The sequence below is a fragment of the Salmo salar genome, chromosome 28, assembly GCF_965601325.2.
Source record: "Salmo salar chromosome 28, fSalSal1, whole genome shotgun sequence".
Lineage (NCBI taxonomy): Eukaryota > Metazoa > Chordata > Actinopteri > Salmoniformes > Salmonidae > Salmo > Salmo salar.
The window spans coordinates 9,125,001-9,150,865 of NC_138318.1; the positions used below are offsets into that span (position 1 = coordinate 9,125,001).

Genomic DNA, 25,865 nt, shown 5'->3' on the forward strand with positions numbered 1-25,865 from the left:
GATTACGAAACATAGATACATAACCTTTTTTACTCTGTCTGTGCCAAAGTGTTTGCTCTTCTCCCCTTCCTGCAAGACACAACGGTAACATAACGGCTAGCTAAACAGTAAAGGACATCATCATAAACAATGTGAAATGTCTGTCTTTTATAGAATGATGGATACGTGTTTGGACAAGAAACCAGAGAGAGTGGGGCCTATAGTTGTTGAGGATTTGAGAAAGGACTTGTTTGCTGATTTTTCTGCAATTGCATCTGCTCTGCCACAGGTTTGATTTTGTGAACCGTGTACTGTATTGGGATTTGTGTTGATGTGACAAGCTAACGTTAGCTAACGAGGGGCTTATGTTATCAGATGTTTTAATGTTATTATCTATATAACTAGCAACATTTTGGTAATTACTTTCATTAAAAAAAAACACAATTCCCCAAGAAATTCTGTATATTAATCTCTCCTTACAGGATTCTGTATTTGAGAAGGAGCATCTGCGGGTCTACCTCAGGATACGTCCCTTTACTACAGTAGAGAATGAAAGTGGTGAATCTCAGGTATTGTCCCATGACACATACAGTACACTGAGATGAGGATCATGATTGATCTGCCGCAAAAGGATCTTGATATACTGTAAAGTCACATTCTTTATTTCCAGTTATTACAACCAATGAAAGGTACCCTTGGATTGGATGAATATGACTTAGAAAATCCTCAATTGGATTGCACCTGTGTCCAGACACTTCCTGCAGTAGCAAGGGGCAGGATGGTCAGTCAGTGGTCCTTTGCTGATCAGAGTGCATTTGTTGACGTGCTCCTTTTCCTCTATTTAAATCCAGGAATGTGTGTCCATGGAGCCACCAGACACTGTTTTACTCAGGGCTCCTAGGAGCTCTTTATCAACCAGACGACAAACCAGTCACTCAGATGGTGACAAACCAGTCACTCAGACCACCCAAAGATTTCAGTTTTCTCAGGTAAGGCCTTTTCCAGCTGTTTAATTAGTAACTATTTGTAAATATTGGCTTTTCAAAAAAATGTGTGTGGAGTGTGGCCATTTTTCCTAAACTGTTTAACCCCCCCTCCAGGTATATGGCCCTGACACTACACAGAGGCAAATATTTGATGGCACAGTGAAGCGTCTGGTCAGAGATGTTCTAGAAGGAGGGAATTCTATTGTCTTCACATATGGAGTCACCAATGCCGGGAAGACATTCACATTCCTTGGTCAGAATTCTTTTAGCATGTTATAATTTGCATTTAACATTTGAAATTTTATTGTTGGGTTATGAAGTAATTTTTCATAAACTGTCTTACATTTTATATGCAGACAAATTTGCCCTTTGACCTCTCGGTATCATAACAGATGCTCACCACAATAAAAATAAAAAAAGTGTCTGCTACGGGTTCATGATAAACTTTTGGCTTCATGCCTTTTTAACCCATTGTCTATTTTTACTTCCAGGCCCTGAGAGTGATGGTGGAATTCTTCCAAGGTCTTTGAACGTGATCTTCAACAGCATCGAGGGCAGGGTCTATGCACAGAACAACATCAAACCACATCGATGCAGAGACTTCACTAGGCTCACAAAGGACCAGCAGGATGAAGATTCTACTAATAAGCGAAACCTCATGAGACTGTCGAAGGAGGTGAGGTTTAACAGTAAAACCTCTCGCACAATTTCCCCCTGCTTTGCTTTCTTAATGAAATGTAAATTAGTCTCATCCTACTTTCTTTCCCACTGTTTCTTTTCTTCAGAGTGATTTTCTGAAAAGCACGATGAGCTCCAGTTGCAGGTCAACAATACTGGAGGGTAAGAAACTTGTTGCTGCCCTAGAGTATGCAAAGTACAGTAGCTATGTATTTTTTGAGTTTCGTGATACCATATGTGGCACATTTTTCTTTGTTACACTAAAAAAAAAAAGTAAGATTTGTTGTTTGACAGGTTCCTCCTTGAGCGACATCAGTGATCAGGGGGAAGAAGACAGTTTCTGTCTGGATGTGGACTCTCACACTAAATACTCTGTGTGGGTTTCCTTTTGTGAAATCTACAACGAGAATATCTATGACCTACTGGAGCCCATTCCTAATGGCTCACATAGGAGAACCGTCCTTCGGCTGTCCCAAGACATCAAGGGAAACACCTTTGTGAAAGGTAGTGTCACTTTGATTGAATATGTGATGAATTAGCCTAGAAGCTATGGGATTTCAGTTGATACAGAACATTCACATACACATGGTTTCTCTTGTAGATTTAAAGTGGGTTCAAGTAAATCATTCAGAAGAGGCTTACAAAGTCCTGAAGATTGGAAAGAAGAACCAGAGTTTCTCCTGCACAAAGCTCAACAACGTCTCAAGCAGAAGCCATAGCATATTTTCCATTCGTATTTTGCGGATTGAAGATGTTGGCATACCCAGAGTGCACACAATTAGCGAGTAAGTGACCAAGTTATTCAATTTTTTTTCCTCCTGCTTTTCTCAAGATTGTCTTGTTTTAATTCATAGTTGTGTGTTATGTCTAAGGTTGTCGTTGTGTGATCTGGCTGGATCTGAGAGATGTGCAAAGACTCAGAATAAAGGAGTGCAGCTAAAAGAGGCGGGCAATATCAACACCTCATTGCTCACTCTGGGAAAATGCATCAATGCTCTGAGGCTCAACCAACAAGCAAAGTGGGTATTTGACCTGTATACAGATTGTCTTTTACAAATACTAACTGCATGTTTGTTTCTAATAAACCAATATAATGCTCCTTTTATCCTATGTAAATATTGTCCAGGTTCCAACAACATGTGCCCTTCAGAGAGAGCAAGCTCACACACTATCTCCAGGGCTTTTTCTGTGGTAGAGGGAAAGCCTGCATGATCGTCAACATCAACCAGTGTGCCTCCATGTACGACGAGACGCACAACGTCCTCAAATTCTCCGCCATCGCCCAAAAGGTCAGTCAGTGGAGCTTTATAAGGAAAAGTAAGCTTGTGGTTGGTAATATAGGTGGCCAAATTGCTCATTTGTTTAATTTCTTCATGACTTCTCAGGTGGTGGTCCTCAACATCAAACCAGTCCCTGCCATTGCTCCAAAGAGATCAGCCAGAGACGTGTCCCTCATCATCAACAATGCTGGCTGCAAGAACCTGTGGAGTAGGAGGGAGAGCTCCATGGTGGCTTGGGAAACAACTCTAGAAGATGTGCAGGAAGATGGGGATGAAGAGGAGGATGATTATGAAGAAGAGGAAAGTTGCGATGAGAGCATGGCAGAGGAGACCATTCTGGAGGCAGGAGAAGAGGACAAGACGGTGCTTGAGGACTTCAATGTAGGTTTGGTTCATATTCAGTATGTTGATATGCTGGTTCTTTTTCACTGACTTCACATGACTTTGAAAAATCCTCCTTTTTATAAGGAGGATGGGATCCACCTGAATAATTTGGGTTCCTGGATCCTTTCACAGCGTTATAAGGCTGCATTCAGACAATCAATGGCCCAGCTCAATTAATCCCTACCATTGTGTCGCTGAGTTGTCGTAATGCTTTAGCAAATCTACATTGTCCCAGGGGCGTTGGTAGACACAATGTAAGTAACCTAATTTATGTAGCTTAAGAAACAAGGTTCATGAAATCAATAACTTGCTAGTAACATGACATTCATATTCTGATTGTCTCTGAAACTCACTTAGATGATACCTTTTGATTTTGGTAGCAGTACATGGTTATAACATCTACAGACAATACAGAAATGCCAATGTTGGAGGTGTTGCTGTTTTATATTCAGAACCACGTTCCTGTAGCTTAGAAGATCTCATGTTAAATACTGTTCAAGTAATATGGCTACAGGTTCATCTGCCTCACCTGAAGCCTATTCTTGCGGGAAGCTGCTATAGACCACCTAGTGCTAACAGTTAGTATCTGGATTAGAGGTCGACTGATTATGATTTTTCAATGCCGATACCGATTTATTGGAGGACCAAAAAAGACGATACCGATTATTCGGCCGAATTCTTTGTATATAGATATTTGTAATAATGACAATTACAACAATACTGAATGAACACTTTATTTTTTATTTTAACTTAATATAATACATCAATAAAATCAATTTAGTCGCAAATAAATAATGAAACGTTCAATTTGGTTTAAAGCGTGTTGGAGAAGAAAGTAAAAGTGCAATATTTGCCATGTAAAAAAGCTACTGTTTAAGTTCCTTGCTCAGAACATGAGAACATATGAAAGCTGGTGGTTCCTTTTAACATGAGTCTTCAATATTCCCAGGTAAGAAGTTTTAGGTTGTAGTTATTATAGGACTATTTCTCTCTGTACCATTTGTATTTCATATACCTTTGACTATTGGATGTTCTTATAGGCACTATAGTATTGACAGCCTAATCTCTGGAGTTGATATGCTTGAAGTCATAAACAGCGCAATGCTTGAAGCACAGCGAAGAGCTGCTGGCAAATGCAGGAAAGTGCTGTTTGAATGAATGCTTACGAGCCTGCTGCTGCCTACCACCGCTCAGTCAGACTGCTCTATCAAATATCAAATCATAGACTTAATTATAATATAATAACACACAGAAATATGAGCCTTAGGTAATTAATATGGGCAAATCCGGAAACTATAATTTCGAAAACAAAACGTTTATTCTTTCAGTGAAATACGGAACCATTCCGTATTTTATCTAACGGATGGCATCCCTAAGTCTAAATATTGCTGTTACATTGCACAACCTTCAATGTTATGTCATAATTATGTACAATTCTGGCAAATTAATTACGGTCTTTGTTGGGAAGAAATGGTCTTCACACAGTTCACAACGAGCCAGGCGGCCCAAATTGCTGCATATACCCTGACTCTGCTTGCACAGAACGCAAGGGAAGTGACACAATTTCCCTAGTTAAAAGAAATTCATGTTAGCAGGCAATTTTAACTAAATATGCAGGTTTAAAAATATATGCTTGTGTATTGATTTTAAGAAAGGCATTGATGTTTATGGTTAGGTACACATTGGTGAAACGACAGTGCTTTTTTTCGCGCTTGTTAAATCATCACCTGTTTGGGGAAGTAGGCTGTGATTCGATGATAACTTAACAGGCACCGCATCAATTATATGCAACGCAGGACAAGCTACATAAACTAGTAATATCATCAACCATGTGTAGTTAACTAGTGATTATGTTAAGATTGATTGCTTTTTTATAAGATAAGTTTAATGCTAGCTAGCAACTTACGTTGGCTCCTTGCTGCACTGGCGTAACAGGTAGTCAGCCTGCCACGCAGTCTCCTCGTGGAGTTCAATGTAATCGGCCATAATCAGTGTCCAAAAATTCCGATTACCGATTGTTATGAAAACGTGAAATCGGCCATAATTAATCGGTCGACCTCTAATCTATGAATGAACGTATGAAATATGTGATATCAACAGAGATATTTTCTGGGTGACCTAAATATTGACTGGCTTTCAAGCTGCCCAGCTTCAAAATCGAACCAGTGCCTGCAACCTGATTCAGATTATCAGTCAACCTACCAGGGTAGTTACAAACAGCACAGGAATTATCACATCTTTACTAATGCTGCAAAAATGTGCTTTAAAGCAGCATCCAAATCCAACGGATGTACAGTAGTGATCACAATATAGTAGCCATATATAGGAAAACCAAAATTCCAAAGGCTGGGCCTAATAGAGTATGATGTCATACAATACGTTTTGTAGTGAGTCCTATGTTGTTGATGTAAAGAATATTTTTGGGGTCTGTGGTGTGTAATGAGGAGCAACCAGATGCTGCACTTGACACATTTATGAAATGGCTTATTCCAGTTACTAATACACATGCACCCATTAAGAAAACATTTGTTAAAAACTGTTAAATCCCTGTAGATTGAAGAGGAATTGAAAATGTGTGTGGTTGAGAGGGATAAGGCAAAAGTAATGGCAAATGAGTCTGGCTGCACAACTGATTGGCAAAGTACTGTAAATTGAGAAATCATATGATTAAACTGAATAAAAAGAAGAAACTATACTATGAAACAAAGATGAATGATAATAAAAAGTTTTGGAGCACCTTAAATGTAGGGTAAAAAGGCAAACTCAGCTCCATCATTCATTGGATCAGATGGCTCATTCATCACATAACCCGCTGATATTTTTTATTGGCAAGATTAGCAAACTTAGACATGACATGCCAGCAACAAACACTGACCCTACACATCCAAGTAGAACTCAATCTAAGCCTACTAGAAAGTGTGTGCCCTCAGACCTGGAGGGAAGCAAAAGTAATTCCACTACCTAAGAATAGTAAAGCCCTTTACTGGCTGAAATAGTCAACCAATCAGCCTTTTACCAACCCTTAGTACATTTTTTGAGAAAATTGTGTTTGACCAGATGCTCCCGAGTGGCGCAGCGGTCTAAGGCACGGCATGTCAGTGCAAGAGGCGTCACTACAGTCCCTGGTTTGAATCCAGGCTGTATCACATCTGACCGTGATTGGGAGTCCCATAGGGCAACGCCCAATTGGCCTGGGTAGGCCGTTATTGTAAATAAGAATTTGTTCTTAATTGGCTTGCCTAGTTAACATTTAAAAAAAAAATAATTAAATCCTCTTTTACTGAAAACAAATTGACAAGACTTTCAGCACGCTTATAGGGAAGGACATTCAACATGCACTGCATTTACAGAAATGACTGACTGGCTGAGAGAAATTGACAAAGATTTTGGGAGCTGTTTTGTTAGACTTCAGTGCGGCTTTTGACATTATCGATCATAGTCTGCTGCTGGAAAAACGTATGTGTTATGGCTTTACACCCCCTGTTATATTGTGGATAAAGAGCTACCTGTCTAACAGAACACAGAGGGTGTTCTTTAATGGAAGCCTCTCCAACATAATCCAGGTAGAATCAGGAATTCCCCAGGGCAGCTGTTTAGGCCCCTTACATTTTTCAATCTTTACTTGCTTTGAGTAAAGCCAGTGTGTCTATGTATGCGTATGACCCAACACTATACACGTCACCTACTACAGCGAGTGAAATCACTGCAACACTTAACAAAGAGCTGCAGTTTCAGAATGGGTGGCAAAGAATAAGTTAGTCCTAAATATTTCAAAAAGTAAAAGCATGGTATTTGGGACAAATCATTCACTAAACCCTAAACCTCAACTAAATCTTGTAATAAATAATGTGCAAGTTGAGGTGACAACTGCTTGGAGTTACCTTGGATTGTAAACTGTCATGGTCAAAACATGTTGATACAACAGTAGCGAAGACGGGCAGAAGTCTGTCAATAATAAAGCGCTCCTCTGCCTTTTTAAAAAACCCTATCAACTAGACGGGTCCTACATGGCCTAGTTTTGTCGCACCTGGACTACTGTTCAGTCATGTGGTCAGGTGCCACAAAGAGGGGCCTCTGAAAATTAAAATTGGCTCAGAATAGAGCAGCGTGGTTGGCACTTAAATGTACACGGAGAGCTAACATTAATATGCATGTAAGTCTCTCACGGCTCAAAGTGGAGGAGAGATTGACTTCATTACTTGTAAGAAGTGTTGACATGTTGAATGCACCGAGCTGTCTGTTTAAACGACTAGCACACAGCTCTGACACCCATGCATACCCCACAAGCCATGCCACCAGAGGTCTCTTCACAATCTCCAAGTCAAGAACAGACTATGGGAGGTGCACAGACTACGTAGAGCCATGGCAACATGGAACTCTATTCCACATCAGGTAACTGATGCAAGCAGTAGAATCAGATAAAATATTAAAATACACCTTTATGGAATGGCAGGGACTGTGACGAGACACACAGAGATTTTGTATTGTAGAGATGTGGATGTAGTTTAGTGGCCTGAGGGAACACACTTAATATGTTGTGAAAAGTTTTAGTTACATTCACAAATTAAAATATTACATAACTGCCCTAATGTTGTTTGACCCCTGGAAGAGTAGCTGCCTTGGCAGCAGCTAATGGGGATCCTTAAGTACAAATAGAAAAGATGGATTTGATTGTGTATTTTAGGGCCAGTTTGCTCTGGTGGAGGAACTGAGGGAGAAACTTCTGAAGGAGGAAGCTGAGAAATTGACTTTGGAGTCTCATATCCGTGAAGAGGTCACCATCGAGTTCATGGAGCTATTCTCCAAAATGGAAAGTGATTACAAGTAAGTAGTCGTCGTATTTCCCTCTCTTTGAAAGATCTGTCAATCTTGGCCATTGTCTGTAGATGCATTGACTGAACAATGTTTTTGTCATGCAGTGAGCGTCTTGCCAAAGAGAGGGAGATCATCGAGGACAGAGCGGACAAGAGGTTGGAGATCCTGAAGAATTTAGTCAGCAAAAGTGTCAGCAAGTGTGCAAGTGTCACTGGTGACGAGGACATGACAAAGGTAAGTCATATTCACATCACAGGTGTCATGTCTCTGACTTATCATTAAATGTGAAGACTTATTTTATCAAATCCATTCTCTGTAATTATTATTAAATGATTAAACTAATCATGTTAATTAAATTAACTAGGAAGTCAGGGTACCATGGAAAATGTTGGTTTACAGAGTCATACTTTTCCGACTAACACTTCAGATATTTTAATATCTGATCAATTAGTCTTCTATTAATGAATTATTGGTATTATTATTACCTTCCGTCAGTGTCATCTGAACCTCGTAAAATTATTGGTTATCTGCACGAACCCAGCCTTTACTTATGAATCATCCATACACAAATTGGCTCAATTTATTTACTAACTAATTAAACAATTACAGAATATACAATCCATAATAACATTATACAGTTAATACCGTCCCTAGTGGACTAAACAAAAACAGTTTGATTATAACACGATAGATTCGGAGAGAGAAGGGGGTTTTGGAAGAAAGAGACTAAGGAACATGGGTCTATCGGACCTGGGAAGCTATTATCACATACATATGCCACTAACGATAGCTCATTCGGAAAAGCAATGCATTGTATTTACGTGAAGCTTGCTTCGATAGTTGAGCTGGTGATGTGAGGCTCTGGTTTGCCCAGTCGATGTTGCCATTGTCCTTTGTAGATTCTTCCGGGTTGTCGTGTGAGAGAATCACGTGGTCTGAGAGGTTCATCTCACTCTGGAGATGCTTCTACGTCGGTCAGTGTTCTCATACTAAATTTGCGCATATGTTCAGCTGCAGTCTGATATGCTAGATTAGTATGCACTTCTTCTTTAAGGGATCAATAGTTCAGAGCTCATACCATTTCACGTGTGGAGCAAGCTCTCTCATTTCCTGGTCTGTGGAGTTGAAATTATAATAAGACCTTTTAAACGTGAGGACAAGTCCTCACGGTATTTTGAACCGAGTTGACTTTTCGTCACGGAGGCTTTTATTCAAGAGTGGAAAAGGGGTTGGTTCATTTCCAACCAATGTTTATTCGCTTGGGAGTGGCTACTGACTTAGTTTAACTTTACATGGGAAGCCAATTCTCTAATTTTAAAGGTTAACATGACATTACATAATTTTGCATATAGTTTCATCTTTACTCATTCATTTTATACAAGAATTAGATGCAAGCCTCAACTGAGGAACCTGTATAACAGAGTTAGATTAATGTGGCAGTATTGTCATTCAGGAGGTCACAATCATGAAACAAACCAGACCGGGTCATAGCTGGCTTCTCCACTGACCGTTTACAGGTTCTCCAAAATAGGAATATTGGTCAATTCTCAAATTCTGGGATGTAGTAGAATTTGTTCTGTGACCCTCTCTCTCCTTTACGGCATGGTCAGGGAGACAAGATTCTCTGCAAGAAATGTACAACGTGATTGTATAGTCATAACTGCCCCCTAACAAGAGACGGGGGGGTTGTTCACTTCTCTGCTAGCCAATTGACTGAAATGGCTAGCGTCATGACACAGGTTATAATATCAGATCATGCAGAAAATACAACTTCACCACTAACATCTTTACCTGTCCTTGTTTAATGAGTTGACTTTTCCGTCGCAGGAGGATAAGGTAGAGCTCTTGGAGGGGATCATTGACGCAATGCGAGATGACCTGGCTAGAATCAGGAGGGATGCGGAGGCTGCACAGACCTGTTTGGTGGACCTGCCTGAGTCTCCTGGCACTGTAGCCAGCCTGAGGAAGCAAGTGGATGACTTATCAGAGGAGCTCCTCAAGACCCAGCAGCAACTCAACCTCAAAACAAATGGTATGTATAGTATGTTTCAACTGTGATTTGTCCATGTCTGATAAATATTCAGGATTTAGCTTAAAGGGGTGCTTTGGGATTTTGGCAATGATGCCCTTTATCTACTTCCCCAGAGTCAGATGAACTCATGGATATCATTTTTATGTCTGTGTCCAGTATGAAGGAAGTTGGAGGTAGTTTCGCAAGCCAATGCTAACTAGCGTTAGTGCAATGACTGGAAGTCTATGGGTATCTGCAAGCATGCTTCTTTCATACTGGACAGAGCTCTGACTCTGGGGAAGTAGTGCCTTCGGAAATTATTCAGACCCACACATACCCCATAATGACAAACTGAAATCAGGTTTTTAGAAATCTTTGCAAATGTATTAAAAATAGATACCTTATTTACATTAGTATTCAGACCCTTTGCTATGACACTTGAAATTGAGATCAGGTGCATCCTGTTTCCATTGATCATCCTTGAGATGTTTCTGCAACTTGATTGGAGTCCACCTGTGGTAAATTCAATTGTTTGGACATGATTTGGAAGGGCACACACCTGTCTGTAGAAGGTCCCACAGTTGTTAGAGCAAAAACCAAGCCATGAGGTCGAAGGAATTGTCCGTAGATCTCCGAGACAGGATTGTGTCGAGGCACAGATCTGGGGAAGGGTACCAACATTTTTTTGCCGTATTGAAGGTCCCCAAGAACACAGTGGCCTCCATCATTCTTCAATGGATGTAGTTTGGAACCACCAAGACTCTTCCTAGAGCTGGCTGCCCGGCCAAACTGAGCTATTGGGGGAGAAGGGCCTTGTTCAGGGAGGTGACCAAAAACCCGATGGTCACTCTGACAGAGCTCTGGAGTTCCTCTGTGGAGATGGGAGAACCTTCCAGATGGATAACCATCTCTGCAGCACTCCACCAATCAGGCCTTTATGGTAGAGTGGCCAGACGGAAGCCACTCCTCAGTAAATGGCACATGTCAGACCGCTTGGAGTTTGCCAAAAGGAACCTTAAGACTCTAGTGTTATGAAACCAAGATTGAACTCTTTGGCCTGAATGTAAAGTGTCCCTCCTGGAGGAAAGCGGTACATCCATATGGTGAAGCATGGTGATGGCAGCATCATGCTGTGGATATGTTTTTTCAGGGACTAGGAGACAAGTCAGGATCGAGGCAAAGATTAACGGCGCAAAATACAGAGGTCCTTGGTGAAAACTTGCTCCAGAGCGCTCAGGACAACGACCCTATGTGCACAGCCAAGACAATGCGGGAGTGGGTTTGGGACAAGTCTCTGAATGTCCTTGAGTGGCCCAGCCAGATTCCGGACTTTAACCCGATCAAACAGCTCTGGAGAGACCTGAAAATAGCTGTGCAGCGACTCTCCCCATCCAACCTGACAGTTGAGAGAATCTGCAGAGAGGAATGAGAGCGACTCCCCAAATACAGATGTGACACGCTTGTAGCATCATACCCAAGAAGACTCGAGGCTGTAATTGCTGCCAAAGGTGCTTCAACAAAGTACTGAGTAAATGGTCTGAATACTTATGTAAATATGATTTGGATAAGGGGGGAAAAACATGTTAATACATTTTAGAATAAGGTTGTAATGTAACAAAATGTGGATGCTCTGTAGATAAAGGGCCTTATTGCCAAAATTCCCAAGTATCCCTTTCAGTGTGTTTTCTCTCTGTTTACAGAAATGGACAAAATGAGCATGGAATTGAAACAATTGTGTGGGCAGCTAGAGGATGCGAAGGAGGTAAGCCTGGCTTGATATTGAGATGTGTTTTGTTCCATGTGAATACTGAATGAAAGGTTGGGTTAAAGTTAATGGTTCTCCATATTTTGGTTTTATGCAGAATTTGGAATCTCAGACACGGACGTTTGAGGCCTTAATGGAAATCTGCCATGAGAAAGATGACGTGATAACCAAGCTGCAGGAAGCAATAGACCAGAATAGTGAGGCTGCAACTAGGGATGTAAGTAAATTACTTACTTGAACTAATGATTTCATACTTACATTAATGGTGATATGGGGGTGCTTTGTAATATGTGAATCACAGAACATCTATATGTTAATATGCATTCCCTTTCACTGTTTTTGTCCACAGACGGCCTTGGTTGACTCCATCAAGGAGGAGATTCTGAGCTTGAAACGGAATTGTAACTGTATGAGCCGGGACGGTTCCAGTGCTGAGGAGGGCAGGAACCGCCATGCTGATGTCCTGGAAAACCTTGATCATCAGCCTGCCCTGAAGAAAGGTAGTCATAAAAGATGAAAGGAGTTACATCTTGTATCGGGGCTAATGCTCCTTATTTACTTTTAGAGTTCTATATCTGTCTGACCAGCCCCTCTCTCTCCAGGGAGTCTTGAGGATGAGCGTGTTATTCTAGCAGGCGAGTTGGAGAAACTCCAGGCGGAATGTCGTCAAAAAGACATGACCATTTCACAGTTAAAAGAAGAACATGAGGCGACGGTTCAGAATTTGGAGACGGTCAAAGGAGAGATGGAAAGAAAGAACGAAGATTCCGATGAGCTCAAACGCGAGAAGGTTTCGTTCGAACAGACCTTACAGAAGCTCACTGATGATTTGGAGGAGCAGACGGGTGACTGTGAAGCTGTGATGGCTTCGCTGGAGAAGGAGAGGAAAGAGACGGCCAGGCTCTCTAAAGACAACAAAGCACTGGTCAATGGCATCTTCCAGCTCCAGCAGACATCACTGAAAGCGGAGTCTTCAGTGAAAACTCTCCAAACAGAACTTATTGAACAGACTGAGAGGTCCGCCAATCTTTTAGAGGAGCTAGAAACAGCCAGAGCACTCTTGAAGGTGCTCGAAGACAAATCCAACGAAAAATCCCAAACCACTGAATCCTTGACTTTGGAAACTGAACGACTCCGGAAGGAAGCGGAGGAACTGAAGGTCTCTTCTGTGCAGAGGAACAACTCCAAGTTCCATGATACCATAGATGCCATGAAAAGGGAGTGTGAGAGCATGGTGGAACAGTTGCTCCAGAAGAGCCAGTGGATAGTTGACCTGGAGCAGGAGCTCAACCAGGTCAGAGAGCAGCTCTCTGGACAGGAAGAACTCTGCAGCCAGCTGAGACATGAGCTAGAGACACTGCGGTCAGAGGCACAATTCAACCTGCAGGACTACGAATTAGAGAAGGGGGCTTACAATGAAATTACGAAGAGTTACTCTGATCTCGAACAAATGGCAGGCCACCTGAAGGAGCGAATCGTGGGCCTGGAGGTTCAGGTGCAGGCCTCTGGAGGCAGCTCTGAGAGGGTTGTGGAGTTGGAGAAGCAGCTGGCTGAGAGGGAGGCCCAGGGCGGAGCTCTGCAAGCGAGACAAGAGGAGGCTCAACGGAAACTGGCCCAGGTGGAGGAAAGTCATATAAATAAGTCCAAGGAGAAGTTGATTGAAGACATGCGTCTTACACTGACAGAGCAGGAGAGGACACAAACAGAACAAGAGCAGATTCTGGAGGCTGAGGTGAAAGAGATTGAGGCTTTAAGTCAAGGTGAGTGGTCACAGGATTAAAAAAATAAATACCCACTTATTCAAGCATGTCTTCATTCAGAATCTTTGGGGGGAATTTGCACCAATGTCTACATTTTGCATTTCAGAGCTGATGAGTTTGAAGGACAGCTGCCTTCCAAAAAACATGAATAGTGCCAAGTTTTCTCATGTGATCAACTGTCCTGGCGAGAACGTGAAGCAGGAACGTCAGCGGACTGAAGAGCGCTTGAAGGTATGAGCTGTCATTTGATCACAGATGCTCACACTCATTCTCAGTCTCTCTGAAATTCTAGCAATTTACGTTTCTGTTTGAAGCTGGACTCTGTATGCATACGTGGTGAGGGAAGTAATCATTCCTTTTGATGTCCTCCTAGCTGGTTAATGAGCAGCAGGAGGTGGAGAACCAGAAGTGCCTTGAAGAGAGGGCAATTCTGATCGAGGGAGCCAACGGGCCAGAGCAGGAGAGTCAGGGCCTGGCTCCAGATTTGATGAGGGAGTGTCAAAAGGAGCTCTGCTGTAGCACGCTGCAGACTAAAGAGGTAATGGGATCATCCTGACTCTGATTTAATAAACACATTAGAACTGCTGAGCGAGAGGAAGTACTCAATGGAGTTTCAGAGTGTGTAGGAAGTTGATGAATGACGTTCAGAATGGGGGTTTCTGTGACCTAATTTCTGCATAATTTAGTGGGACATTGCTAACTTTTTACCTTTCTAATCTCTGAGGATCACATAAATTCTAATAGCATTAACGTTGATCCACATATCATTGACGAGAAGTTACCAGCCTGTGTCTTATCACTTCTTTCTCTCTAAATTATGTATGTAGTTGCAGGGAAAGCGGGTGCACTTCACACAGCAATTGACAGTATTTCTCACCATAAGTATTGTCTGCCTTTTAAGCTATTGTCTGTTTTCCAGGTGAAATTGTCAAAACAACCTTCAGAGAAAGAAGAGGAGAGTGGCTCTGTAGTTGAGGCCCTCAAATTAGAGATGCAGGAGAGAAACGCAGAGAAAGGGCGCAAGCTCAGGGAGCTCCAAGACCACTCCAATTTCCAAACACAAGAGGTCAGTATACATCAGAGAATAATTTATACTGAACAAAAGTATAAAAGCAACATGCAACAATTTTAAACGATTTTACTGAGTTCCGGTTCATATAAGGAAATCATTCAATTGAAATAAATTCATTAGGCCCTAATCTATGGATTTCACATGACTGGGCAGGGGCGCAGCCATGTTTGGGCCTGGGAGGGCCACCCACTAGGGAGCCAGGCCCAGCCAATCAGAATGAGTTTTTCCTCACAAAAGGGCTTTATTACAGACTGAAATACTTCTCAGTTTCATCAGCTGTCCGGGTGGCTGGTCTCAGACGATCCTGCAGGTAAAGAAGCAGGATGTGGAGGTCTTGGGCTGGCGTGGTTACACGTGGTCTGCGGTTGAGGCCGGTTGGACTTACTTATTCTCTGAAACGACATTGGAGGCGAAGCGGCTTATGGTAGAGAAAGGAACATTAAATTCTCTGGCAACAGCTCTGGTGGGCATTCCTGCAGTCAGCATGCCAACTGCACGCTCCCTCAACTTGAATTATCTTGGCAAAGGAGAAATACTTACTAACAGGGATGTTAGCAAATTAGCAACATTTGAGAGAAATGCGTGTTTGGAAAATTTCCGAGATCTTTTATTTCCTCTCATGAAACATGGGACCAACACTTTACATGTTGCGTTTTATATTTTTGTTCAGTATAGCTGCTTCTCATGTTTGACTATTTTCTTGTCATTTTTTGCAATTTCAGCCACAAAATCAGGGACGAACTCATCCCAGTAGGGGTGTAAAGAAACATTTCATATTTGATGAATCAGATCATAAATAGTGGTGTGTGTGTGTGTGATGTTGGCCTGTCTGTCTGGGCAGGTACTGGACTCCCCGCAGGTGTCCACTGACGGCAGGCGAGAGCTTTGCTTCTCCAAGCTGGAGAGCCAGTTCACCCCTCTGCTCCCCAACAAGCTGAACGTCCGGAGGCAGGGAGAGAACAAGTCTGTGAACATCAAAATCACCCGCTCAGCCAGGAAGAGGAATAGCAACGAGATGGAGAAGGTACATTTCAAAGTGTGTGTGTGTGTGTGATAGGATAACGGATATGTCTCGAAAAGAAGGTCCAGAAGACATTTGACTGAGAACCATAACATTTTTTAAATGTTTTATTCTCACATGCATGCATTGAGTTATTGAGCTTGTTTTGGCTGATTTCATGCGGCAACCGATAAAATATATTTCCCTTCCATTTGGGCCTTTTTCTATTGTACTGATCAACATTTGTGCATAGAAGAAACAATCTTCTTTTATAAAAGTGTGCGCTCTGTAAGACCCATTCCTTCATTCTCTCACACAAACACTTAGTTTGAGGCTCGAGGAAAGATAGTCTTGACTGGGAGAGACGTAAAGCAGGTGGGGGGAGATGATGTGAATTAATAACGTTTTTGGTGACAATCAGCTTTGAAATGAGCAATATTTTGCATATCACAAACAAGGTACTAGGATAGTGAAATGTTACCTTCAGCTGTAAGCTAGCAAGGAAAGTTAGCCTACAACGCTGGAAGCTACCGGTATTTTCTTGCAATGTGAAGTGTTCTAGCCTGTAATGGACATTGTTTTGCGAACAGTAATTAACGTTTTCAACATTTCTACATGCTGTGTTGCCTTATTCAAGTATGTTAACTCCTCTGCTGCATGAGCGGTGATGCAGCCAAGACTCAGTGAGGGCAGTGGTTCCTTGGGACCGGCTAGAGCTGGCAATGAGTAAGTGGAGCAGGCACTGTGCTCTAGCACTATAAGGGGACATCGGCTGCGCTGATGGAGAGACTTGATCCTCTCTCAATCAGTAGACAACGTGAAACACTTTTGACAGAACTGCCGGTAGGAACAAATTCTAGTACCGAACAGTTTTTCAGGTTCTATTAAGAAAAAGTACAGAAGTTTTGGTATACCGTGCAACACTAATAGGTGCAGTGAAATGTGGTGTTTTACTGGGTCAGCCATGGTAATATGGCGCCCCTGGAGCAAATTAGGTTTAAGTGTCTTGCTCAAGGGCACATCAACAGATTATTCACCTTGTCGGCTTGGGTATTTGAACCAGCGACTCTTTGGTTAGTGGGCCAACGCTCTAACCACTAGGCTAACATGGCATATCAAATGTATTTGTCACATGCGGCGAATACAACAGGTGTGGACTTTACCATGAACTATAACTACATATCTATTCAATCTCATTACACTTCCTCCAAAATGTAGACATGGAGAGCCGGTTCTGTCACATTGGGTTGCCTTGCATTTGATTTTGCTTGTGCATGGATGTGTGAGAGATTTGAGTAAGAGGTGGAGGGGATAAGAACATCTTAACAAACAGACTGGGTATTACCCAGCCCTTCCAGAGACCAAGCCGCAGATAGACAACTATAAACACAACTGTGTCTGTCCTCTCTCACTGCACTGACAAACTACCTCAAAGCAACCCTTCTCTTTGTTCAGTAGGATTAAGGTCAGTGAACAATAATAACAAACCTACAGAAGCTGAATTGTGTAGATAGTGGCTTTGCGTTAACGTTCAGTCCAGAGGACCTTTCCAAACATTCTTATTGTGTTATCCTGCTAAATCAACCCCCCCCGTATGGCTTTCACTAACAGATCTATGCCAAAGGAACAAGAGCAACGTCAACAGATGAAGCTTATAAACAGTTGTGGGAACCTGGAACTACAAGCACAATCCCTTCAGTCCCTTCACATTTCAGTCTCAGGCCAGATTGGACAGTAAAGGTCCTGGTTGCTTTTCCTCTTAGTTACTTTGGAAAAAGTGATAACAGATTTAACCAGATCCCTTTTGAAATTAGATCCCATTTTTTTTGTGTTATTACATACAGCCGGAAATAACTTTTTGGATATCAGAGCAGCGGTAACTCCCCAGCATTAAGAAATACAACTTTCCCGAATTGGATGCTTTGTTCGTACCCCCAATGGCAATTGAACTTATTCCAGAGGCTGCTCCAAAACACCACCGGCAGAGAAGAGGTATTCGGAGTATTCGACTCTGGAGGCATACACGCCATCCACCGCTTCTGAGTATATATTACTCGCTAATGTTCAGTCTCTGGATAATAAAGTAGACTAGCTCAGGGCGAGGACTCCTTCCAAAGAGACATACTCTGTTTCACGGAATCATGGGTCTTTCGGGATATACTGTCCCCATCCATTCAGCCATCTAGGTTCTCAGTACATAGTGCCGACAGGAATAAAGAACTCTCCGGGAAGAAGAAAGGCTGTGGTGTATGTTTCAGGATTAACTACTCCTGGTGTGTTTGTGATAACATACAGAAACTCAGGTCCTTTGGTTCACCCAACCTAGAATACCTCACAATCAAATGCCGACCGTATTACCTCCCAAGATAAGTCTCTCGGTTATAGTCACAGCAATGTATATTCCCCCTCAAGTCGGTCCTCAAAGAACTACACTGGACTTTATGCAAACTGGAAACCACATAGCTTAAGACCGCATTTATTGTAGATGGGGATTTTAACAAAGCAAATTTTGAGGAAAACGCTTCCGAAGTTCTATCATCACATTGACTGTAGTACTCGCTCTGGTAAAGCATCGGACCACTGCTACTCAACTTTTCGAAATGCATACAAGGCCCTCCCCCGCCCTCCCTTCAGTAAATCTGATCACGCCTCCATTTTGCTCCTCCCTTCCTATAGCACGGGTACTTCCTGTTTGAGTTTCTGCCTAAGGTTTATTCAATGCTGGTCTGACCAATCCGAATCAATGTTTCAAGAATGTTTTGATCACATGGACAGGGATATGTTCCCGGTAGCCTCTGAGAATGACATCCACGGATACGGTGACTGAGTTCATCAAAAAGTGTATAGGAGATTACTGACTATAAAAACCTACCCAAACCGTGGATAGGTGGCAGCGTTCGCGCAAAACTGAGAGCGCGAACCACCGCATTTAACCATGGCAAGGTGACTGGGAATATGGCCGAATTCAAACAGTGTAGTTATTCCCTCCGCGGCAATCAAACAGGCAAAACATCAGAACAAAGTGGAGTCTCAATTCAACGGCTCAGACACGAGACGTATGTAGCAGGGTCTATAGACAATCACCAACTACGAAGGGAAAACCAGCCATGTCGCGGACACTGACGTCTTGCTCCCGGACAAGCTAAACACCTTCTTCGCCCACTGATGATAACGTGGGCCGCGCTGGCGGCACAGTTACCAAGGACTGTGGGCTCCTCCTCCGTGGCCGACGTAAGACATTTTAAGAGTGTTAACCCTTACAGGGTTGCCGGCCCAGACGGCACTCACTTCTGTCATCATGAAGTGCGTTGAGAGGCTAGTTAAGGATCATATCACCCCTAACTTACCTGATATCCAAGCCACTTCAATTTGCTTACCGCCCCAATAGATCCAGACTATGCCATTGCCATCGCATTGCACACTGCCCTATCCCATCTGGACAAGAGGAATACCTATGTAAGAATGCTGTTTGTTAATTATAGCTCAGCATTCAACACCATAGTACCCTCCAAGCTCATCATTAAGCTTGGGACCCTGGGTCTGAACCCCGCCCTGTGCAACTGGGTCCTGGACTTCCTGATGGGCCGCCCCTAGGTGGTGAAGGTAGGAAACAACACCTCCACTTCGCTGATCCTCAACACAGGGGCCCCACAGGGGTGTGTGCTCAGCCCCCTCCTGTACTCCCTGTTCAACCATGACTGGCCACGGACGTCTCTAACTCAATCATCAAGTTTGCAGACGACACAACAGTAGTAGGCCTGATTACCCACATTGACGACACAGCCTACTGGGAGGAGGTGAGGGCCCTGGGAGTGTGGTGCCCGGAAAATAACCTCCCACTCCATGTCAACAAAACAAAGGTGCTGATCGTGGACTTCAAGGAAACCGCAGAGGGAGCACGCCCCTATCCACACAGACGGAACTGCGGTGGAGAAGGTGGAAAGCTTCAAGTTCCTCGGTGTACACATCACTGACGATCTGAAATGGTCCAACCACACAGACAGTGTGGTGAAGAAGGTGCAACTGCACCTCTTCAACCTCAGCAGGCTGAAGAAATTTGACTTTGTCCCCTAAAACACTGAAACGTTTACAGATACACAATTGAGAGCATCCTGTCGGGCTGTATCACTGACTGGTACAGCAACTTCGTCCGCAACCGCAAGGCTCTCCAGGTGGTGATGTGGTCTGCCCAACGCATCACCAGAGGCAAACTACCTGCCCTCCAGGACACCTACATCACTCGTTGTCACAGGAAGGCCAAAAAGATCATCAAGGACCTCAACCTCCCGAGCCACAGCCTGTTCACCCCGCTATCGTCTAGAAGGGGTTGTCAGTACAGGTGTATCAAAGCTGGGACCGAGAGACTAAAAAACAGTTATCTCAAGGCCATCGGATTGTTAAATAGCCATCACTAGCAGACTACCAGCCAGTTACTCAAACCTGCACCTTAGAGGCTGCTGCCCTATATACATAGACTTGGAATCTCTAGTCGCTTTAATGTTTACATTCTGCTTTTCTCATCTCAAATGTATATACTGTGTTCTACTGTATTTTAGTATTCCGCTCTGACATTGCTCAATCTAATATTTCTTAATTCCATTCTTTTAGATTTGTGTATTGTTGTGAATCCTTTTTAGATACGACTGCATTGTTGGTGCAAGGAACACAAGCATTTCGCTACACCCGCAGTAACCTGCTAAATATGTGTTTGTGATCGATTTGATGTGTGTGTGTCACTAATCATAAAATGTTCTCTGTCCCTTAGGACCCTGTGGAAAGTGAGAACAAAAAGAATATCAAGTTGAGGGTGAACAACAGAGTGAACATGCAGGTGAGAAGATAATCTAGATTTATAATCCTATTTGACTGTCACTAGTAAAGCTTATCCTGTATATATGTCATGTCAACAGTCGCCGACAGTGCTCGGTGTAAAAACAGACCAGAACAAGCAACAGACACCAGTAAGTCTGAAAGCCAAAAAGGATGGAACCCTCCAGAAGATTGGAGACTTCATCCAGAGTTCCCCAACTCTGCTCGGGGGTGAAGGTTAGCAAGACTTGACTGTTGTCCTTTACTGATGTCAATGTTCTGCACACACATCAGACATTGTCTTTTTAAATATATATATTTATTTATATACTACATGTCTGTCTCTATCCATAGCTAAGACAATTATGGGGATTGTAAATGGAAGATCAACCAAGCGAGAGAAAGCCACATCAGTGAAACCGAAGAGGACCAAGAGGAAACTGTACAAGACAGAGATCTCCTCTCCTCTGGACATCCCATCTCATCCGGTGAGTGGCAGCTGGGTGGAACTTGGCCTCAGAAGCCCAGGCTTCTTATGTTCTGTTTGAAAGCCTGGGAAAACTCTCCCCAGGAAGCCAATAAAAAGGGGTAGAGTTTGCTGCCCTACAATGGCAAAAGCAGTAACTGTGCCAACAGTAAAGCCATTTCTCAGTTTAATTTTTTTTTTGTTAGCCAGCTATTATGTTGTAGGTCGATAAGTGATGTATCTTATTATGAAGTAATATTTTATGCATATCAACCATGACCACTGATTTTAACGTATGACCCCTAAAATGCAGACACTGCACTCTGCCTTTGTATGACCTTAAACGACTATATGGGTAAGGCAAAGCGAGCTATCATCAATCTCTAAATGTGTTTATCCAACTTTCGTGGAAATGTTTCTGTTAGATGGAAACCATTTGAGTTCCAACTGCATTTAATGGTTTAATCTAGTTATGTCTTCATGTTTTGAATGTTGTATTCTAGTAACCCTCAACATTTTTCCGCCATAAGGTAAGGACTATTTCATCACGCAGAATGTTTAAACTTAAAAATATATATATATTTGACTGCAGTATCTACAATCTAAATGTGTTCATCTGACTTAATTGTTTTTTTTTTGTTTGTTTTGACTTGTATGGTCATTTATTTGACTTAGTGGTCATGGTTGATATGCATAAAAAAATGACTTCATAATAACATAATGCATCAGTGCTTTATCACTTGTCTACCTACAACATACAGTTGAAGTCGGAAGTTTACATACACCTTACCCAAATACATTTAAACTCAGTCTTTCACAATTCCTGACATTTATTAATCCCTGTAAAAAAAAACTCCCTGTCTTTGGTCAGTTAGGATCACCACTTTTATTTTAAGAATGTGAAATATCAGAATAATATTTATTTCAGCTTTTATTTCTTTCATCACATTCCCAGTGGGTTAGAAGTTTACATACACTCAATTAGTATTTGGTAGCCTTGCCTTTTTAAATTGTTTAACTTGGGTCAAATGTTTCGGGTAGCCTTCCACAAGCTTCCCACAATAAGTTGGGTGAATTTTGGCCCATTTCACCTGACAGAGCTGGTGTAACTGAGTCAGGTTTGTATGCCTCTTTGCTCGCACACGCTTTTTCAGTTCTGCCCACACATTTTCTATAGGATTGAGGTCAGGGCTTTGTGATGGCCACTCCAATACCTTGACTTTGTTGTCCTTAAGCCATTTTGCCACAACTTTGGAAGTATGTTTGGGGTCATTGTCCATTTGGAAGACCCATTTGCGACCAAGCTTTAACTTCCTGACTGATGTCGAGATGTTGCTTCAATATATCCACATCATTTTCCTGCCTCATGATGCCATCTATTTTATGAAGTGCACCAGTCCCTCCTGCAGCAAAGCACCCCCACAACATGATGCTGCCACCCCCGTGCTTCACAGTTGGGATGGTGTTCTTCGGCTTGCAAGCGTCCCCCTTTTTCCTCCAAACATAACGATGGTCATTATGGCCAAACAGTTCTATTTTTGTTTCATCAGACCAGAGGACATTTCTCCAAAAATTACAATCTTTGTCCTCATGTGCAGTTGCAATCCGTAGTCTGGCTATTTCATGGTGGTTTTGGAGCAGTGGCTTCTTCCTTGCTGAGCAGCCTTTCAGGTTATGTTGATATAGGACTCGTTTTACTGTGGATATAGATACTTTTGTACCTGTTTCCTCCAGCATCTTCACAAGGTCCTTTGCTGTTGTTCTGGGATTGATTTGCACTTTTCCTACCACAGTATGTTCATCTCTAGGAGACAGAACGTGTCTCCTTCCTGAGCGGTATGACGGCTGCGTGGTCCCATGGTGTTTATGCTTGTGTACTGTGGCGTACAGCAGGTCAGCCACCAGGGGGAGACTTGTCGAGGCCAGGTAACAGATGGCGTATACATCACGAGTCAATGGCTCCATCTGCTGGACGTGCCAGGTCTCGACGGGCTCTCCAGCCAGGACTAATTGGGGCTGATTGGGAGCTGGTGAGTAATCAAGGGCGGATTGCTCACCAGCTGCGCAAGGCCCAGCACACAGGAGGGAATGGGGGAAGAAAGGACTCCCGTGGTATTGTTGACGGTTGCAGAGGTAAGAAGAGGGAGTTCAGTTTTGTGCCAGACAGGATACAGCCAGACCCGGAATACCTGAAGACGGCATCCCGGAGGGGGTTTCATAGGGGAGACCTTTTCTTTTTGATCTATTATTTAAATAAACACCCTTGTAACTGAGCTAATCCTTCTCTGTCCGTGTCTGATATGGGTAAAAGTCTTGCCCAAACCCCCGGGTCTGCCACAGTACTATTGTTTGTACAGATGAACATGGTACCTTCAGGCATTTGGAAATTGCTCCCAAGGATGAACCAGACTTGTGGAGGTCTACTGAGTTCTTGGCTGATTTCTTTTGATTTTTTTTTCCCACATGATGTCAAGCAAAGAGGCACTGAGTTTATAGGTAGGCCTTGAAATGCATCCACAGGTACACCTCCAATTGACTCAAATGAGGTCAATTAGTCTGTCAGTAGCTTCTAAAATGTGACAATTTTCTGGAATTTTTCAAGCTGTTTAAAGGCACAGTCAACTTAGTGTATGTAAACTTCTGAACCACTGGAATTGTGATACAGTGAAGTAATGTCTGTAAACGATTGTTGGTAAAATTACTTGTGTCATGCACAAAGTAGATGTTCTAACCGACTAGCCAAAACCTATAGTTTGTTAACAAGAAATTTGTGGAGTGGTTGAAAAATGTGTTTTAATCACTCCAACCTAAGTGTATGTAATCTTCCGACTTCACCTGTATTTGTCTGGACAGCAAATGAAGTGTAAAGCCATTTTTCATAGTTTCACTGTTTGTGTAGTTACTGTTCTTTGCCTTTGTATGGCAGAGCTGGTAGCTGCATTCGGAACACGGTGGACCAAAGCCAAAGTGTTTGCCTTGCTTTTTACTTTAGTTACTGCAAATTTAACAAAAAATAACGGTATTCTCCCTCTCCTGGGGAGAAATGTAATTTCTAATTTGAGCTAATCAAATATGAGCGTTAACAGCCAGTGAGCGTTTCCAATAAAACAAACCAAAAAATCCAATACTGAAGTTTTCCATACTTGCATTAACAAGATTTGGAAGGATGGCCCGACGTCTCATCAGGTGGTGGGACTTTGATGATTTCTCTCTTTAAAAAGAGACACATTGTCATCTTTATCTATTTAGGTGGTATTAACAAACAACTGGTGCAAGCTAATATTGTTTTGTTCTTATGTTGCAGATCATTGGTCTTGATCAAGATGAGAAAGAAAGCGACCATCTCATTATCAGGAGGCAGCTTAGATCAAGAACAGCAAGGAAATGACTTGGTCATTGATATTGCTTACTTGATTTAAAAACTATTGTTAAACTAGCCATGTACATATGTGAATATTTTCATATTTTGTTTCTCATTCTTTTACATTATGTTTTAAACTTTCTCAGATTCTTTTTCATTTAAAAAAAATTGAAAATGGTATACACATTTATAGGGAACGTGGCAAGTACCAAACAGTTTTGTAAATGTACATTTGGAGACACAGCCTGTGATTGGAGAGCAGTAGACAAGGGACACATTGGAGAATAGAGTATTGTTTTGTCCTGCTTGAATGGGGCCAAAAGTGTAGAATGTCATGGTCATTTATTTTAGTGGCAGCCGTCAGGGGTGGTTGTCATCTGAAGAGAGTAAATAATACAGCTCATTTCTCACCCCTTCTCTGTGGTGGGCCCCTGACAGGTCCCATACTCACAGCCAGTCAGGTTCAGTCTCAAGTGGGCAATTAATGCAACAATTGCCAGTGTTTGTCTACGTCATTGCTGTTGTCATTGAAAACATGTCTGATTAAATGCATTTTGTTCTTTGCATTGCCTGGCTGTTTTAAAAAAAATAAACAATAGACAATGCATTAGAATTCATAATAGCCTACAGGAATTGAAGTCTGGTTAGAGCCACTTTAATAGAAAATGGGGGGCAAGATTGTGCAGATCAACATGTCCTCTGTTTCTGGCTCCTAAGCAACTTTGCAGTATTTTATTTTTGTATTTCTCACATATTACTGCACTGTTGGCGCTAGGAACACAAGTGTTTCCCTACACCCGCAATAACATCTGCTAAATATGTGTAAGTGACCAATAAGATTTGGACCATCTGTTTAGCAGGGTATCAAGAGACCGTTGATTTATCTTGTTTACTCCCGTCAACACTTTTTTTTAGAAAACAGTTGGAAAGCAATCTGTGTCTCAGGATCCTGTGGGGAGAGGCCAAGTAGAACATCCGGTTGAGGGTAAACGTGCAGGTGAGAAGAGAATATGGAATCTACTCAACTATTTCACTATGCTACAAATTGATGCATCTAATCTCTGAACTTTGCTTGTTAAACTTCTACTTTTATCTTGTCCCATGTCAACAGCTCCTGACAGTTGTCAATGTAAAAGGAGACCACAAAGAAGAAACAGACCCCACTAAGTCTGATAGGCAAAAAGGATGTGAACCTTAAGACAGTGTTCCTTTAGTGTTCCCCAACTGCTCAGCAGTAAATGTTAGCAAGGCCATTGATTTAGCTAGTTTACTACTATCAGCACTTTAGAAACAGTTGGATAACAACAATCAAATCAAAGTTTCTTTGTCATGTGCACCGAATACAACAGGTTTAGACCTTACAGTGAAATGCAAATAGTCTGGGTAGCCATTTGATTACCTGTTCAGGAGTCTTATGGCATGGGGGTAAAAGCTGTTGAGAAGCTTTTTGGTCCTAGACTTGGCGCTCCGCTACCACTTGCCATGCGGTAGCAGAGGGA

At 42.3% G+C, this 25,865-nt stretch overlaps 1 protein-coding gene across 1 annotated transcript in view; it reads left to right on the top strand.

Moving 5' to 3' along the window:
• LOC106589381 (kinesin-like protein KIF20B) overlaps window positions 1-24,930 on the top strand; it is a 25,049-nt gene extending 119 nt beyond the window's left edge. The window contains exons 2-27 of the mRNA XM_014179274.3: window positions 154-268; window positions 462-548; window positions 831-968; window positions 1,080-1,218; window positions 1,457-1,641; window positions 1,751-1,805; window positions 1,938-2,147; window positions 2,245-2,428; window positions 2,516-2,662; window positions 2,770-2,932; window positions 3,029-3,304; window positions 7,992-8,131; window positions 8,227-8,356; window positions 9,950-10,154; window positions 11,834-11,895; window positions 11,996-12,115; window positions 12,248-12,398; window positions 12,501-13,658; window positions 13,765-13,889; window positions 14,032-14,196; window positions 14,578-14,724; window positions 15,572-15,754; window positions 20,496-20,561; window positions 20,641-20,776; window positions 20,894-21,027; window positions 24,310-24,930. Coding sequence (XP_014034749.2) covers window positions 154-268; window positions 462-548; window positions 831-968; window positions 1,080-1,218; window positions 1,457-1,641; window positions 1,751-1,805; window positions 1,938-2,147; window positions 2,245-2,428; window positions 2,516-2,662; window positions 2,770-2,932; window positions 3,029-3,304; window positions 7,992-8,131; window positions 8,227-8,356; window positions 9,950-10,154; window positions 11,834-11,895; window positions 11,996-12,115; window positions 12,248-12,398; window positions 12,501-13,658; window positions 13,765-13,889; window positions 14,032-14,196; window positions 14,578-14,724; window positions 15,572-15,754; window positions 20,496-20,561; window positions 20,641-20,776; window positions 20,894-21,027; window positions 24,310-24,393 — 4,705 coding nt within the window. The 3' untranslated portion in view covers window positions 24,394-24,930. The remainder of the gene's footprint in view (window positions 1-153; window positions 269-461; window positions 549-830; window positions 969-1,079; window positions 1,219-1,456; window positions 1,642-1,750; window positions 1,806-1,937; window positions 2,148-2,244; window positions 2,429-2,515; window positions 2,663-2,769; window positions 2,933-3,028; window positions 3,305-7,991; window positions 8,132-8,226; window positions 8,357-9,949; window positions 10,155-11,833; window positions 11,896-11,995; window positions 12,116-12,247; window positions 12,399-12,500; window positions 13,659-13,764; window positions 13,890-14,031; window positions 14,197-14,577; window positions 14,725-15,571; window positions 15,755-20,495; window positions 20,562-20,640; window positions 20,777-20,893; window positions 21,028-24,309) is intronic.
• Window positions 24,931-25,865: the final 935 nt, after the last annotated feature.